Below are 15,137 nucleotides of genomic sequence, written 5' to 3'. Positions count from 1 at the left end.
TATTCGTACACGACAGCACCGCGTGCAGTCGCCAAGCCGAATGTCGGCGGCGCAATCTGCGGAAAGTCACCGCCGGTCGCTAGCCCGCACGTACCAACGCCGCCAACGCCGCGCTGTAGCCGGAAGTAGCCCTGCTCGCCCCAGGACGTGCCCCACGAGTTCTTGAACTTGAAGAACGGGAGACCAGCGTCGATGCCGTAGCCGACGGCGAGGACCATGTGGTCGATCTCCGTGTCGCAGCCGGACGTGATGATGCCGCTTTGGTAGTTCTTGAAGACGGCGCTGGACGCGGCCATCGTCGCCGCGACGGGTTGCCGTCGCAGGTTGGTCTCGAGCTCCTTCTCACCGACCGACTTGCCAAGCGCTGTGAACGGTAGCTTCACGGGACTGCACGTCGTCTTGCACGTCTCCGTGACCGAAGTAAATTGGTTGCTGTATGGGTACGCGTCTTGCGTGCACACGCCATTCGCCAGCATCCAGTTGAGCGAGCGCAACGAGAGGCCACCGGTGCAGCCGCCGGGACCGCAGCTCGTGAGCTGTTGGTCCGAGTACGTTACGAGTTTGCGCGGGTTGCTCAAGAGGCACATGGCGCTTTCGACGGCCGCGACCGCTGCGTGGGCGTAGCACGAGCCGCACACACCTTGGTCCTTCACAGGCGCGACGCACCCAGACGGTGCCCAGTCCATCGAGTCGGTTGCGGTCGATGTCTCGAGGCGCGATGGGTCCGCCGTAGCTTGGACGTCGGCGCCAGCGCGCTTGATATAGGTGGCGAACTCGTCGTTGGTCATCGCAGCAAACGGGTTGTCGGCCGAGAAGGTCGCGCTCGTGTGCTTTTGGTTGAGCTCCGCAATCGTGATGAGCGTCTCCTTGAACGCGGCGAGCCGAACCGGGTCGGGACCGGCCTCCGCACTCTCCAGAAGGCCTTGCTTGCGAGCAAACTGGCCGGCGGGGGAGGCCTGCCACGCTTGGAACTGCTTGAGCACAGAGGCATCGTCGAGGTCAGTCGTCGCCGTCGCGTTAGTGGGTGGTGCTGTCGTGTCGAGCGCATGGGCGAGCGCGAGACTGAGAGACGAGGCGAGAAAGACACGCACCATGGTCGACAGAGGCAATTGAAAAATGAACGAAGTCGGCTGGCGAAAGCAGGGGTGGCTGATAGCAGTGTGACGTACGGTGTCGCCAATCCCCCGACGCTCTCGGCGCCAAAATTTCGTATTCCGACGGCTACAAGCGGCTTGCCAAACCAAGTTAGGCCGATCTCTTGTCAACATACCCAACCTGCTGTTGTTGCTGCTATACAGTCATGAGATCGCTCACTAGAATGCACCTTGTGGTACTGTAAGCTGGGTTCACTGCAAACATTGCGGCCATCACAATGTAGTAGCAGTTGTGGCTGCCAGCCACCAGCGCAAATCGTGCTTGTAGCCTCAGTAACCTCGAACACTCTCATCATGGATTTCTGACATTAGGAGGTTACCAAGTTGTCAGAGTTGAATTATATTTACACTGTGGGTCTTGAACGCCGGTGCACACATGGGCGACATGTGAGCAGCATCAGTGTCGTCGCTTCTGTGGACAGACTTGCAGTGGTCCTGAGCAGGATGGGTTCCCTGGTGTGGACCCTGGTGCAGCGAGCGACGTAGCTTGGACGGGCACACATCCACAACACAGCGGTTCGCTCAAATCAGCATCAGAGAAAATGACCCAAAAGATTTCACCCCATTTCATTGGCCGCATGTGAGCGATCTCATTGGTTGGCCAGCTTGAGTCGAATCGCTCACTCTTGAGTATTTCAAGTATTAATATATTTTGACGCACAATGTTACCATAAAGTCATGGGTTTCTGAGCATACAAGTGCACCACCAGTCGAGCCCTCATGCATCTCAAACTCAACATTGATTTTCCTCATCGGACTCGTTTATGCCAACCCTGGGTGTTTCGACTCGAGGGATCGTCGAGAGCTATCTTCGAGGAGCACAACAGAATCTGTCCTCGCATTACTTCACGGAGGAGATGGGGACGATCGTACTTCGACCGACGGCAAGCGAGCGATCAACATGTAGTTGGCTCGCATCGAAATGGCGCCAGAGCTAGCAACGCTGTTATCCCCGCGCATGCCACCGGCCTCTTCGGGCCACCGACTTTCGCCACTCGACTTCCCTGGATGACGCACTGAACCCTAGGCAGATCGTCGAGAGGCATAGTAAAGCGAGCGCGACGTCTACATACACGCTGTACCTACAGCTATGATGTCGCAAAGGATACCAGAAGCAGCCACGCGGGATCCTAGACGTATGTGAGGTAAACGCCAGTATTAAGATCGTCGTTGTATCTTAGAGGCCCCACGCCAGGACGTCGACAGCACTTGGTGGATTCATAGTATGCAAATGGAATGCCAATACAGTTGACACTGACAGAAGACTCCTTGAAGAGCAGAGCGACGTCCGTCAAAGCGGCTGTGCGCCTCGAGTGAAAAGCGACTCTTAGAACTAGACTCACTTGCTGCTCCTTGTTGGCGCACGTAGCGTGTGCACCTGTGTCGCGCGCGACGAGGCAACTCGCAGGGATGTCTTCGGCCCCTCGAGTCGAAGATCGCAACATGTTCTGTCAAACCAGATTTGCCCTTTGCCATCCATCCAAGGATGCCATGGCGACAAATGCCAAGCTGCCATCTCGCGTTCCCTCGCCCTTGCGACTTGGTGGCCGCAATGGCGGGCCAGTGCAAGCATGCATTTCCTCGGGGTGTACGATAGAAAACAGCATGCAAGACGCCAAAGGCGGCAACCTGCAAGGTCCGGCGGCGTGCCATATGTCTCGGATGGCACCCACGAGAAGGCTGCGGTCGTGGGTAGAGGATTAATGCATACTGATTCATTTCATCATCACGATCGATGTGGCGCTTAGTGCTGGTCGTGCTTCCACTTGAGGAGCTTCTCGACGGCGTCGGCCGAGACGTCCGAGCCGAGGATCTTGGCGATGTGCTTCTTCTCGGCGGCTTCGTGGGCCTTGGCGGCGTCCGTGCCGTCGACCTGGCCCTTCATCTTGGCGAGGAGCTGGCGGAGCGCCTTCTCGTCTTCCTTGCTACACATGCCACGTATCAATCGTCTCGTCCAGGAAGCAGCCGTCGCATGGGAGGCCTTACTTGAAGAAGCGCTTCTCCTCGGCCATCTCCTTCTCGGTCCACTTGTCCGAGAACGAGCGGGTGGGCATGGTGACCGCCGAGAACGTGGCGGGGGCGCGGGCGACGACGGCGCGGCGAATGCTGAGCATCTTGAACTGACTGTAGGGATTCGGAGGGATTTCACAAATGGAGGCGGTGGCCCCACATCTTTTCCAACAGCTGTTTTATACCGGCGCACGGCCATTTGGTTTCAGTATACGTGTTGTATTGAGCACAGGTGTTAAAAACACGCCACTTCAAGGCACACTATTTCGGTGCCCACGCGAATCCTACTTGCGCGACACGACACGAAGAGCCCCTTGGCCTCACAGCTCCTTTCTATGACCCTACTTGTCGTGATTGGAATTCGGTCATCGCCATACGCTTCGCGCTCGACCTGTGGCATATCTCTTCGTTGCTGGTTGACGCAGAAATAGTGTCATATGACGGAAACCGAGCGTGTCGGGTTTATGTTGCGGCGCGCTGGTCGTAAAACCACGCGTCAATTTCTTGCGGCAAGTTGCCGACCCAACTTCAACCATGCTTGGCTGGCGCCAAGGCCTCGTGCGTTGTCATCCCAGCGTCGCTGGGTGTAGAGCATGGTTCGATAGGGCCGCGTCTTGCATTGGAGTGGGCGGCGGGCTCACTTCTTAGGCATGAGCGGTGACGACAAGCGATAGAGCGCGACTTGAAGCTGTCATTCTTATAAAGCTGCCGCATAAAACAGGGCGCTGTGTGTATAAAGATCGCGCAGTTTCACGCGTCGTGGTCGTGGCGCTGTTGCGGCAACTCGCGCCCTTTTTGCTTCGGACACCAGGTACGACCAGGTTACGCACTGGGTCGTCACAGCGACCAGAATGGCGACGTGTGCGAATGACGCGGCGTGCGCTTTGGTCTTTACCTCGGTGCGCTGAGAAAGAACGTATGCACAGGTACTTGCGCCGCTGACAGGGGACGAATGAGATGGCAACAACATCCGACATCGAGAGGAACGTAGCTCTGACGTCGCCACGATAGGTTGCCAAACCGTTCAACCAGCAGCTCCCGAACCAAGGGTCGACGACATTCAAATACGACATACTACTACAGTATGGCTCGTGATGCCCCAAAAACCGCCACTACGCCGGGGCGGCTATTTGTGTTAGTGAGGTCGTTGGGCAGTGACCAGTATGCCATGATGGAAAGATCTATGAGAGTCCAAAACGCCGTAAGGTGCACCGTCGCTGCACGACTAGGGCTCTCGTTGCGCGGCATTTTCCATGCAGCAAACAGTACTCGTCGGCAAAGTCACTCTTCCAACGCGAGCTCGTTGGGCTCACAAGCGTATATCTCCATAGCCTCGGTGTGGTGGAGTTACTTCGCTCAGTAATATGCTAACTCTCTTAATAACTAGACCACTGGACTGAATATTGATCGAATTGATCGTCGAGCTTCGTGCTCACTAGGTGAAACGCCTACTACAGTGCCAGCTCACTCGCCTCTAACATACTCGAGATTGGCGCCAAACGATCTTGACGGGGGACTATCCGAGTAAAATCCGGATGATGAGGATCCCGATGCTGCAGAAGCGATGACGTCGACTTGCCAAGGATGCTTCATCGACCGAATTGTCCTTGCTCTTGGTCGGTGTCATCATGTTCAACGGTGTAGAAAGCGGTGTCGCCCGTGAGTTTGCCAGTGTAAACATACTCAACGCAAAAGCGTGACTTTTGCTTGATCCCCATCAAAACTCATGAATCGAAACTATTCATACAACGAGCTGACATTACGCACATACGTAGTCGGTTTAACGGAGGCGCTTGGGCACGCACTGCGAGTACCACTCGTCTTGCTTGACGCAGGTGCTGCCGCCGACGCATTCCGTGCTGCCCGTGTAGTCCTTGCCACCGCACTGCTCCCAGACCTTCTTACCGCCACCCGAGTTGGGCTTGGACGTTGGCTTGGTAGTCGGCTTCACCGTGGGCTTGGTCGTGGGGTGCACGGGCGTCTTGGACGTCGGCTTGGGCGACGGTGTCTTCGAGGGGATAGGCTTTGCCGTTGTCGGATCGCACGGCTCCTCGGTCGTCGGGCTGGGCACGTTGCTCGGCTTGGACGTAGGGGCGTCCGAGGGCGCCGATGTAGGCTTGGCTGAGCTCGGTGCCGGCGTCGGGTGCTGGCTGCTTGGCGACGGCTTCGGGTCCGACCCGCACGAGTCGCTGATGTAGATATCGGCGCAGTTCCAAAACTGCTCCTGGCCGTTGATGCCGACGCCCGGGTTGTTGCCACCAACGTACCACCACCGGAGCACGCAGTGCGAGTCACCGTCGCACTTGACGTCCGACGGCAGCTTGTACTGCATCTTGAAAAAGTCGGCACCGGCGGGGAGCTGCCACTGCTTCTCACCGTTGGGCTGCGACAGCGTCTGGAAGCACTCTTCGGTCTCCTTGTCGCCCTTGCTGTTGAGTTTGCAAAGGCCAAACTCAAAGTAGCCCTTGTGGTTGGCCGTGATCTGAACTTGGAGGTCGACCGTGGCGCCGGGGGCGTAGCATTCGCCAATGACCTTGGCGCCGTGGGTCGGGAAGAGGCCATACACGCCGCCAGTCTCGTGGGCACGGTTGCCGTTGTACGGGTCGCCGCAGATTCCGTGCTGACCACCCTTCGTCCCCTCGATGCCACCGCCGTTGAGGCCGTGGTCGGAATAGTCGGTGGGGACGTAGTCCTTGAACTGGGGCAACTTGCCAATGTAGCCGCGGTGGGGCGGCTTGACGAGGCGCCCGTGGGCTTCAACGTTCGAGATGGCAGCCGCCAGGAGGAGAGTCGTAGCAATGAGCTTCATACCGCTGCTTTGTTGTTGTGTAGTAGCCACCAAATTGGAAAATGAGCTCCAGATATCGAGTTTGCCTCTGCATTTGACAGCCTGAATCCGGCGTTGCACGTGGTTCACACACGTAATATGAACCTGCAGTGGGATATGAAAAAGAATTCCTACCCCTACTGGCAAAATGTCTATCGCAGACCACTGTACACACTCTGGAAATACAGAGGGTATAAAGGAACGGCATGCTGTATGCACCGCGTGCCACGTCATGGTGTGTCGCCTTGTAGTTGATTTAGAAGGTTCTGTTGATGTGCTCGCACATGGATCTCGCCGAGACGAACAGCCCGAAACACGCCAAGGAATCCCGTTACTGCGGTGCTGGTGAAGTCCGACACCGACCGTCCACCCCATAGCCAAATCTACTCGCATTGACTTTGCTTCGACGGCTTATGACGTGGAGTATATCATAGAAATGCAGTGCAGTACATGCTCTGATCTGGAAAATCGGAGCCGAGAAGGCAACTGGCTATGAGGATATGATTCCAACACAGTAGTACGGTGCACACAATACTATGCGCTGGATGCCTCCAAGACCCAGTGTATTGGGTATCGATGGGACAAGCCTTGGAACGCAAGTACTGAACGATCCTCAAAGGAACAACACCCATGACAACGGACCTCTGAGCGTTGCTCGGAGCATCGACCCGGCGTCGGCGTACTGGCCAGTACCACAACGGCTAGTACCTAGAGCCAAGAAGGTGCGGCTCTTGTCGACTTGTTTTAGTCGAGCGGTTCATACGCTGGTATATCGCCAGGCAGATCCGTCGTCGAGTCCCGGAGTGCGCCCCACTTTCTGATTTGTAGTATGCCCCGCAGACAGTTATCTTGTTTTGGCGCCAGTCTCAGACTCGACAAGGTCAACGACCGTGTACGAGGCGCGCATGACTTCCTCAGAGTGCGAAGACGTCGCCTCTGGCTGTGGCCACGGGTAGATGCATTATACGCTTGCACATTCTTGCTGTTTGCCGTTGAGAGTGATTCTCTCCCGCCAGAATCAACCAAAACGCTTCGTATCCGGACGTGATGTTGTCCGGATAGTGGATTGGCACCAGTCACATCCATTCGACAAGATGGCAACGCCGGAAGCCGAGACGACGGCGTACGAGCTCGATGCGACGGAGCTGGCGCTCGCGGCGTGGATCAAGACGCGTAGCGCCAAGGAGGCCAAGCGGCTGCAGAAGATGGGCGTCAAGTGCATTCCGCTCGGTGTCAAGAACATGGCGATCGTCCGCGAAGACAACGACGTGGTCCTGAACCGCGTTGAAGTGGACACAGCCTTCTCCATGAACCTCATCGAGCAGATCATGGTCGCCGACGAGCGGCGCGACGTGCCTGACAAGGCCGGCTACGTGTATGTCAACGTGCTCTTGCTCGCCAAGCCGGCGTCGGCGACCAAGCAGCCCGTGGCGCTCGTCATGCCGTACGTCTACGACGCCAGCGTCAGTGCCAACACGCTCACGCAGTGGGTTTTCATCAACAACGATTTCGAGCGCTCGCAGCACATTGTCGAGGCCTACACCTAATCTAACTCCATTTCGTTCTCCATTGCTCTTTGTCTCGCAGCTAAAGTCACCAAGTTAGACGTTGGCCTTGGCCTCGAGGTCTCGGATCGACTGGTTGGTCTAATGCCACGAGCATTCCTCATGAGCGTCCGCTATACATAACACAGGGAGTACCTCGTTGAGCGAGTCTTGGAGCTGGGCCTTCTGTTGCTGCAGCGTCTGGTCCTTGACTTGGAAGCGCTGCTTGAGCACAAAGTTGGTCGCGGATGAAATGCTCGCTTGGTTGGTCAAGATCTCCGTCTCGAGGTCGTGGAGCTTCTTTTGCAGCACTTGGCGCTGGCGCACAAACGCCACGTACTGCGGGTCTTCCTGGAGGTTGTACTTGTCATCGTCGTCGTCGTCGTCCATGTCTTCGTTGAGCATGCGCTCCATGTCCTCGTCAAAGTCGTCGTCTTCGGCCGACTTGTTGCCGCTGTTGGTCGGCGTCGACGCGGCGGTCGCGGGCTTGCTCTTCCCGTCGTCGTCCATGTCGTCGTCCTCTTCCGAGAGCACGTCCGCCGGTGTTCGTGCATCTTCGATGGCCTGTCGGCGCTCGGCGAGCACACTGCCAGCGCTGTTGCCATCCTTCTCGTTCGGGTCCTTCTTCTTGGAGATCGTCAAGTACTTCATGTTCCATGAGCGCACTCCTCGTCTGCAAAGAGCGCCGTACCTCGGGGTGCTGCACGATGAGGTCCATTTCATCATAAACTACAATGCCCTGGGGCTCGGCGTCGGTGACCATCCAGTCGCAGTAGTCGACGAGTTCTTCCTCTACGCATCGAGGACTCGAGTAAGCGATGTCATCGCGATGGGAGAAGAGCGAGGTCGACGTACGCACGTCCTCGATGACGCCGCCGCCCATGATGCGGATCAAGCTGTCTTCGACGCGCGCCACGTCTGTTTTCTACAGGGTTGCTTGAGTCCAACGCGAGAAGGACTACGAATGCCAACGGGAAAGGTCGGGTACTTCTTGGTCTTGGAGTACTTGCGCTTGACAATGTTGGTGGTCGGCGGCGTGATGCCACTCGGGAGCTCGGCGACGTCTTCGTAGAGCTTTTGCTTTTCCGTGTTTTCGTGCACCATAAAGATCTAGTGCATGGTCGTCGGAAGCGCTGCGAGGACGCAACCATACCTGGCCAATCTCGCCGCTCTTGTAAAAGAGGTTGTCGTCGTACGTCTTGTGCGTCTCGAGGATGCACGGCAGCTGGTCTAGAGAGCACGCTGCATTAGGCCACGCAAGCTATGGCGGCGGCGCGTACTCAGCGTCACGGGGTACTCTTGGTCGCCGAGGTGGAACTTGAAATGCTTATTGTCCGCTACGAAGACGACGACGATGAGATTCGCATGGCGGCGGATGCTGGCGCGCCTACCGCCGGCAACCATGTCGACGCCCTTGATATCCTTGTCCTGGATCTTCTTCCGGAGCTCCGTGCCCACCTTCTTGGGCACGCGGAGCAGGTACTGTTCCATCATCTTGGCCTGCCAAAATGCGACTGAGCGGAATCGAATGACCGTTAATTGTCTTTTATACCCGACAGTATCGAGTTCAAGCTTGTATTTATAGCCGACACGCGACATGTGTCTCCTAAGCGACCAGGGAAAATCAACTGCGCTCATTATTGACCCTTCAGTTGACCCTTGCGGCTTTGCTGCGCTGCTTTTTAGCGAGAATAGCCACCATCGCTGCTGCTGATATCAGTACTGTAGTGCCAATGGACACCAGAGCTGACACTAGCTCATGACAATGACGGTCGCTTAGTACGCGTGATTTTAGAGATGATTGATCATTGCGTGTTGTTATACCCGCGATATAAAAAAAGACTAATGGCACCCCTCCATTCCATGAGGAGGATGGTGCTCCATGTGACATGGCCCTCGTCCCAGCCGAGACCTGCCCAACTGCGTACAGCTGTAGCTTGCTGCGGCTACATCCAGCGTCATTGCGATCTGCGCACGTTGCGAGTGCGTGCTTCAGTGAGTCACGGTGGCCACGCCTGGACACAGCCAACAACCGACCGGTATCCGGACAGCCAAATTTTATTTCCACGTCACCTTTGTCGGGCGCAGAAGGATGACGACGACGACGGGCCGCTTTGAGCTGCACGTGCTCTCGGACCAGAGCCACCTCGCGATCTCGCAGAAGAACGTCGACCAGTGTCTCCTCCTCGAGCGCAATGCGACGAGCCCCAACTTCCTCATGCTCGAGGAAGCTGCGGACCTCAAGCACACGCACGGGCGGTCGCTGCCCTTTGACGCCATCTTTGGCATCTACAATTTGCTCAAGGGCCGGTACCTCGCGCTCGTGACCAAGTCCAAGAGCGTTGGCAAGGTGCATGGGCTCCGTGACGACGCCGACGTCGACTTTCGCCAAGTGCTCGCGATCGAGCTTGTGCTGCTTCCGACGCACGACGTTCCGCTCTTGAGCGCGGCGCAGCTCCACGACGAAGAACGGTCGACGTCTCTCTGACCGCCACATCATGCTGACGCTCATGTAGGTATGTGCAGATGCTCACGACCAACGTCGAGGCGCAGCTGCTCTACTTTGCGTACGACTTTGACTTGACGCACTCGCTCCAGCGCATTGCAGCGCTCTCGCCGCTGCAGTCGGTGGCCGAGCGCGCCGACACGCGCTTCTGCTGGAACTATGCGGCCTCCACGTTCCTCCTCGAGAAGAAGCTCTTTGAGTGGGTCGTGCCCATCATGCAAGGCTACATTGAGGTCGTCAAGCAACTCGCTTGCTCGTCCAAGGCGTTCGATGTCGTGTACATCTCGCGCCGATCGTGCCGCCGCCAGGGCTTGCGCTTCACCATGCGCGGTATCGACGAGGTACGTCTTCCGGCCCGTCCATTGATCATCATCATCATGCCACGCTCGTGTCTCTTGTATAGGATGGCAATGTGGCCAACTTTGTTGAAACCGAGCAAGCGTGCCTCTTTGCAGATGGTCGCCAGACTTCGTTTGTGCAGGTAGACGCTCTTCGTCTCGAGAAAGAAGCTCGCTGACGACGCGGACATGTAGATCCGTGGGTCGATCCCGGTGCATTGGAGCTCACCGGTGACGATGAAGTACGCGCCCAAAGTCTACCAGCGCGGCAACCTCGACAAGGTACGACGAGGTGGCCAAATGCCAAGGACTCATGGACGCCGATAGGACACGCTGGCGTTCGCGGCGCACGCGAACGAGCTCATCAAGCTCTACGGGCGCGTGATCATGGTCAACTTGATCGACAAGAAGAAAGAGCAGCTGCGACTCGGCGAAGCATTTGAAAAAGTGTGCGGCCATGCGTCGGCGTGCGACACGCACATTTTGGCCAACGTTCGGTGCGTATGACGAGTGGTCGTCATAGGTCTTATATCTACGGCAGCTACGTCTGGTTCGACTTCCACCACGAATGCCGCAAAATGCAGTGGCACAACCTGAGCAAGCTCATTCAGCAAGTCGACAATGATTTCTTAGACTACGGGTACGGCTCTTTTGCTGTCTTGTTGAGATGGTGGCAACGGCGGCTAGGTACTTCACCAAGGCCGCGACGGGCCAGGTATTGACGACGCAGTCGGGCGTCGTGCGCACCAACTGCATGGACAACCTCGACCGCACCAACGTCGTGCAGGTACACGTATCCTTATGTGTTGTGCGGCACGACTAAGATCGAGTGCTAGTCGCTCTTTGCGCGCCGGAGCTTGCTCTTGCAGGCCAACGAGAGCATCGACGGCGACGTCCTCTCGTCGCCATTCCCGTCGTTGGAGGTCGCGTTCAAAAACATGTGGGGCAACAACGCGGACGCCATCTCGTTCCTGTACGCGGGCACGGGCGCGCTCAAGACGGACTTTACCCGGTACAATCAAGTTGCACGATGCGCGAACGACTAATGTTGCTGCAGCACGGGCAAGCGCACGAAGAAGGGCGTTGTGCAAGACATCTACAACTCGTGCCTTCGGTACATCCTCAACAACTTTGCGGACGGGTCCCGCCAAGACACGATCGACTTGCTCCTGCAGCGCTACGTGCCGAGCCGCCACAAGAACTCGCCGTTTGCCGACGCGGCGCCGGTCTCGCTCCAAGCCGCGCTCATGACGTCGACGGTGATCGTTGGCAGCGTCTTTGTCGGGCTTCTCTTTTGGGACCGCCACCTTGGCTTTATGTTTGAGCGGCTCGTGCACGCCGCGTCGCTCGTGACATTGGTCGGCGGCATCGTGTTTGGGTACCTTCTCAAGAAGGGCACCAAGCTCGGCGAGCGCTTTGTCGCACGGCCAGCGCTCCGACCGCAAGACGGCTGCAGCTGCAAGTGGCCGTAAACGACGTCGTGACGCATCCTCCGAGCTCACCGAATAAGCCAGACTTCAGATTTGCTACCGGTATCCAGATTGGTGTTGAAGAACCGGGAATTGATGCTGCGCGTTTCTTTATTTTCGATCGTGGGATCGTGTAAGAATAAGCGTCAAGAATAAGATCTCGGAGAGCACGCACGGGGCATCATCGGTCGTGGTGACTGGCTGCAGGGACTTGTAGGGGCGCCTGCGGACGGTCCCCAGGGACCCTGGAAGATAATGGAGCATGGACACGAGAAGGATGCGCGGTGCGTTCTTGACATGTTCTGGACGCGACTGGACCAACATGGCCTTTCCCAAGTTGCACTAAGAAACGCAGCTGGTACTAAGAATTGGATATCGGTCCTCGGTCACGTTATTATTGAATTGGACCTTACAAGTTGATGCTGTTCCCGCTACCCACAGATACGAGCGCGATGGACCCACTGGACGTGCTCTTGTACGCAGCGGCCATCATGTACGGCCTCGTGTGCATCTTTGGCGGCTACCGCCGCATCGAGCTCGTCATCGCCGGGCTTCCACCGCTCACAGTCATTGCGGCCGCCGACGCATTTGACATGAGCCGCTTTACAGGCATCTCGGTTGCGTTTCTTGTGCTCATTCTGTGTCTACTCGTGCACGCGTCGCTCGTCCGAGACTATGCAGCGTCCTACTACGGCCTCGGGCTCTTTGCCTTGTACGTGGCCACGCTCGCGCTCGCGTTCGACTACACCTTGGCGTGCCTCCACGTCTTTCCATTCGTCTTGCAGCTCTGCCTCTATGCGGCCACGGCGCTTGCGTTTGTTTTCTACTGTCGGTACGCTGCGCGCACCAGTGAGCGGCTCCGACTCATCCACACGACGACGCTGCTTGGGGCGCTTGTGCTGGCCGAGACGTTCAACAAGGGCCACACGGAGCGCGACCAAGTCCAGTGCACGCTGCTTTACACGACAGGCGTCGTGGTTGTGACGCTCTTTGGCGTGTGGTACCAAACACGGTTGCTCACGCCGGACGCGCGGCTCTCGCTCGTGAGCACAGCGGTTTCTGAGATTTTGACACCGCGCCCCGAGGTCGACGAGTGGGTCACGACGCCTTATTACATGGACGTGCTCGTGCAAGACGAAGCCGAGCTGGATGCGATGAAGGCAGCGATCTGCCGCAACGAACGTCTCGGAGTCTAATGGCCGCAGGATGTGCAGGAAGATGTGGCGCAAAGCCCAGCCGCCAGGATTAGGATAGTTTACACATAGCAAGGTAATTTAGTAGTAGTATACACTGTGAATCATAGTATGTGCGACAGTGCAGCATCCAAACGCCACTTGTGGGTGGCGAGCTCCGCGTGGGCGTCTGCGTTCGAGGCCTGTCGCCACCGCGGAGCTCGTGGATGCAAGATGTGCCATCGCCATTGACACGCAAATCCCATTGGCTGAAAAATCAGGAGTGTGACCAATCAGATCCCGCCAGTCTAACTTTGGCGTGATGGTCTTTGACGTCGCCAACGTGTACCCGAACCTCTCGGCGGAGCTCAAGGGTCGGTCCGTCGCGCCGCGACTCACAACGGTACGTCTCTATATGACGTACGGTGTTGACGCAGCAACTCGAGCAGAAAGCGGCGTTGGACGCTACCCGACGCAGTAGCACGCAACCGCCCCCAGCGACGGCGCCGGCCGCCCTGCGCCGCCAATCGAGCGAGTCGCATCTTGTAAAGCCAACGCGGCAAGATACGCCAAAGCCAACATGTGTGAGCATTCCAGCGCTCACTCTACCCGAGCCGAAAGCACGGCGTCGGCAGCTACCGACAGCTGCGATGACCGACGACACCAAGCACCAGCTCGCCAAGGCGCGGAGCCAGCTTCTGAAATCGCCGCTGATCGAATCTGAGACCAACAACAACAACAATAGCTTCCACCAAGCGCCATTGACAGCGAGTGCGTCCACACCGATGCTTCCGTACGAAGGTTTTTATCAGTCTTGTGTGTCATGCTGCTGCGTAGCCGACGGATCTCGAGCTCACCAGCGGAAACAAGTGTGCTGGAACGAAGTCTCTTGTATAACGTGGGCATACGGGCAAGTGCGTCCATGCACGAGCTACTGCCGTACGTCACAGAGATATCGAGTGGCCACCCATATACGAGCATTGACCGTACTAGCATTGCGAGCAAGCCGCGAGCTCGGTTTGCCCGGCGCCAGCTCACGCCCAACGGCACGCCGCTGCCATTGCCGCGGGTGTCGCAGCGGTGGCAGCCGCCAAAGATCGGGTTTGGTCTCGAGCTGCCGCTCAACAATGAAGCCGTCGATGCGACGCCCGAGGACGCAGGTTTCTTCCTCACTGAAGTCGCGATTCCGGGAGCGTACGTGCCCGTGACGGAGCAGTTGGCGCTCGCATCGTACCAGCTCTACGCGTGCAACGACCTCACAGCCGCGGTGGCGACGCTTCAGGGCGTGCTTCGTCTAGCTGTGACGCTCGACGACGTTCCACTGCAAGCTCTTATACACCACCATCTCGGGACGGCGAAAAAAGAGATGGGGCACATTGCCGCGTCGATTGCGAGCCAACTCGAGTGCATTCGCCTCGCCACGTTCGTGGGCCACGCCAAGCTGCAGGGCCGCGGGCTCAAGGGTCTCGGCGTTGCATATGTGAGTACGGAGCAGTACAATCGAGCGTACGAGTGCCACACCAAGTGCCTCCTACTAGCGGCCAGCGAAGGCGACTTGGACCTCGAGGGCCGGGCCCACGCCAACCTCGGCAACGTCTGCTCGGCGCAAGGGCAGATGGACCAAGCGATTGAGAGCCATTTGAAGGACCTCGCGCTCATGATCGAGCTCGACTCGCATGCGGGCCAGGCCCGCGCGCACCACAACCTCGCGCTCGTGTACGAGAAGATCAACCACCCGTCCAAGCAAAAACAGCACGAGAAGATGCGCAAGGCACTCGGTACGATGCCGTTCGTGTACGACATGCTCAACCACGCATATGACGCCGTCGGCAACATCTACCTCCAAATGGAGTCGGACGCGACGCCAATCGCAAAGAAGGTGGGTGACGCGCTACGTACCCTCGCGCAGTCGTCGTAGCTGCTCATTGAAACGCAACTTGTCGTTATTTGATGGTACTGATGGGAGACTATCGAGATGGGAGTCGTTGGATAGATCTTTGCATACGGGTACATCGCCTGAGGTTGTATTTGCGCCAAATCACGGCATCTATCTATCTATCTATCTATCTATCTATCTATCTATCTATCTATCTATCTATCTATCTATCTATCTATCT

General features: G+C 57.4%; 8 protein-coding genes across 8 annotated transcripts in view; 4 read left to right on the top strand and 4 right to left on the bottom strand.

The window, feature by feature from the left end:
- Window positions 1-1,094, bottom strand: part of SDRG_16164 (hypothetical protein) — a gene marked incomplete at its 5' end in the record, with an annotated part of 2,214 nt that extends 1,120 nt beyond the window's left edge. Inside the window, one exon of the mRNA XM_008622363.1 lies at window positions 15-1,094. Within this exon, the coding sequence (XP_008620585.1) occupies window positions 15-1,094 (1,080 nt within the window). The remainder of the gene's footprint in view (window positions 1-14) is intronic.
- Window positions 1,095-2,898: 1,804 nt separating this feature from the next.
- Window positions 2,899-3,268, bottom strand: SDRG_16163 (hypothetical protein; the record flags this gene model as incomplete). Its single annotated transcript, XM_008622362.1, has 2 exons — window positions 2,899-3,079; window positions 3,141-3,268. The coding sequence occupies 2 exons, from the start codon at window positions 3,266-3,268 to the stop codon at window positions 2,899-2,901; spliced, it is 309 nt and encodes a 102-aa protein (XP_008620584.1).
- Window positions 3,269-4,916: 1,648 nt separating this feature from the next.
- SDRG_16162 (hypothetical protein) lies at window positions 4,917-5,999 on the bottom strand. The gene has a single exon (XM_008622361.1). The coding sequence runs from the start codon at window positions 5,971-5,973 to the stop codon at window positions 4,945-4,947; it is 1,029 nt and encodes a 342-aa protein (XP_008620583.1). The 5' UTR covers window positions 5,974-5,999; the 3' UTR covers window positions 4,917-4,944.
- Window positions 6,000-7,057: 1,058 nt separating this feature from the next.
- On the top strand, window positions 7,058-7,560 carry SDRG_16161 (hypothetical protein). Its single transcript, XM_008622360.1, has one exon. It carries the CDS (start codon window positions 7,086-7,088, stop codon window positions 7,536-7,538), a length of 453 nt encoding a protein of 150 aa, XP_008620582.1. The 5' UTR covers window positions 7,058-7,085; the 3' UTR covers window positions 7,539-7,560.
- Window positions 7,468-9,059, bottom strand: SDRG_16160 (hypothetical protein). Its single transcript, XM_008622359.1, has 8 exons — window positions 8,927-9,059; window positions 8,816-8,872; window positions 8,689-8,765; window positions 8,508-8,645; window positions 8,391-8,460; window positions 8,227-8,327; window positions 7,692-8,180; window positions 7,468-7,637 (listed from the first exon to the last, which is right to left on the bottom strand). Exons 1-8 carry the CDS (start codon window positions 9,027-9,029, stop codon window positions 7,593-7,595), a joined length of 1,080 nt encoding a protein of 359 aa, XP_008620581.1. The 5' UTR covers window positions 9,030-9,059; the 3' UTR covers window positions 7,468-7,592.
- Window positions 9,060-9,439: 380 nt separating this feature from the next.
- SDRG_16159 (hypothetical protein) lies at window positions 9,440-12,020 on the top strand. Its single transcript, XM_008622358.1, has 9 exons — window positions 9,440-10,007; window positions 10,052-10,382; window positions 10,445-10,522; window positions 10,575-10,661; window positions 10,707-10,876; window positions 10,921-11,019; window positions 11,067-11,166; window positions 11,216-11,391; window positions 11,437-12,020. The coding sequence occupies exons 1-9, from the start codon at window positions 9,628-9,630 to the stop codon at window positions 11,849-11,851; spliced, it is 1,836 nt and encodes a 611-aa protein (XP_008620580.1). The 5' UTR covers window positions 9,440-9,627; the 3' UTR covers window positions 11,852-12,020.
- A 208-nt stretch (window positions 12,021-12,228) lies between these two features.
- On the top strand, window positions 12,229-13,170 carry SDRG_16158 (hypothetical protein). Its single transcript, XM_008622357.1, has one exon. The coding sequence runs from the start codon at window positions 12,268-12,270 to the stop codon at window positions 13,042-13,044; it is 777 nt and encodes a 258-aa protein (XP_008620579.1). The 5' UTR covers window positions 12,229-12,267; the 3' UTR covers window positions 13,045-13,170.
- A 168-nt stretch (window positions 13,171-13,338) lies between these two features.
- Window positions 13,339-15,093, top strand: SDRG_16157 (hypothetical protein). The gene is made up of 4 exons (XM_008622356.1): window positions 13,339-13,423; window positions 13,470-13,813; window positions 13,858-13,959; window positions 14,014-15,093. The coding sequence occupies exons 1-4, from the start codon at window positions 13,343-13,345 to the stop codon at window positions 14,936-14,938; spliced, it is 1,452 nt and encodes a 483-aa protein (XP_008620578.1). The 5' UTR covers window positions 13,339-13,342; the 3' UTR covers window positions 14,939-15,093.
- The last annotated feature ends 44 nt before the right edge of the window (window positions 15,094-15,137 follow it).

The sequence above is a fragment of the Saprolegnia diclina genome, assembly GCF_000281045.1.
Source record: "Saprolegnia diclina VS20 unplaced genomic scaffold supercont1.115, whole genome shotgun sequence".
NCBI lineage: Eukaryota > Oomycota > Saprolegniomycetes > Saprolegniales > Saprolegniaceae > Saprolegnia > Saprolegnia diclina.
The sequence above is the reverse complement of the archived record's forward strand: the minus strand, read 5'-3'. Positions and strand labels throughout refer to the sequence as shown.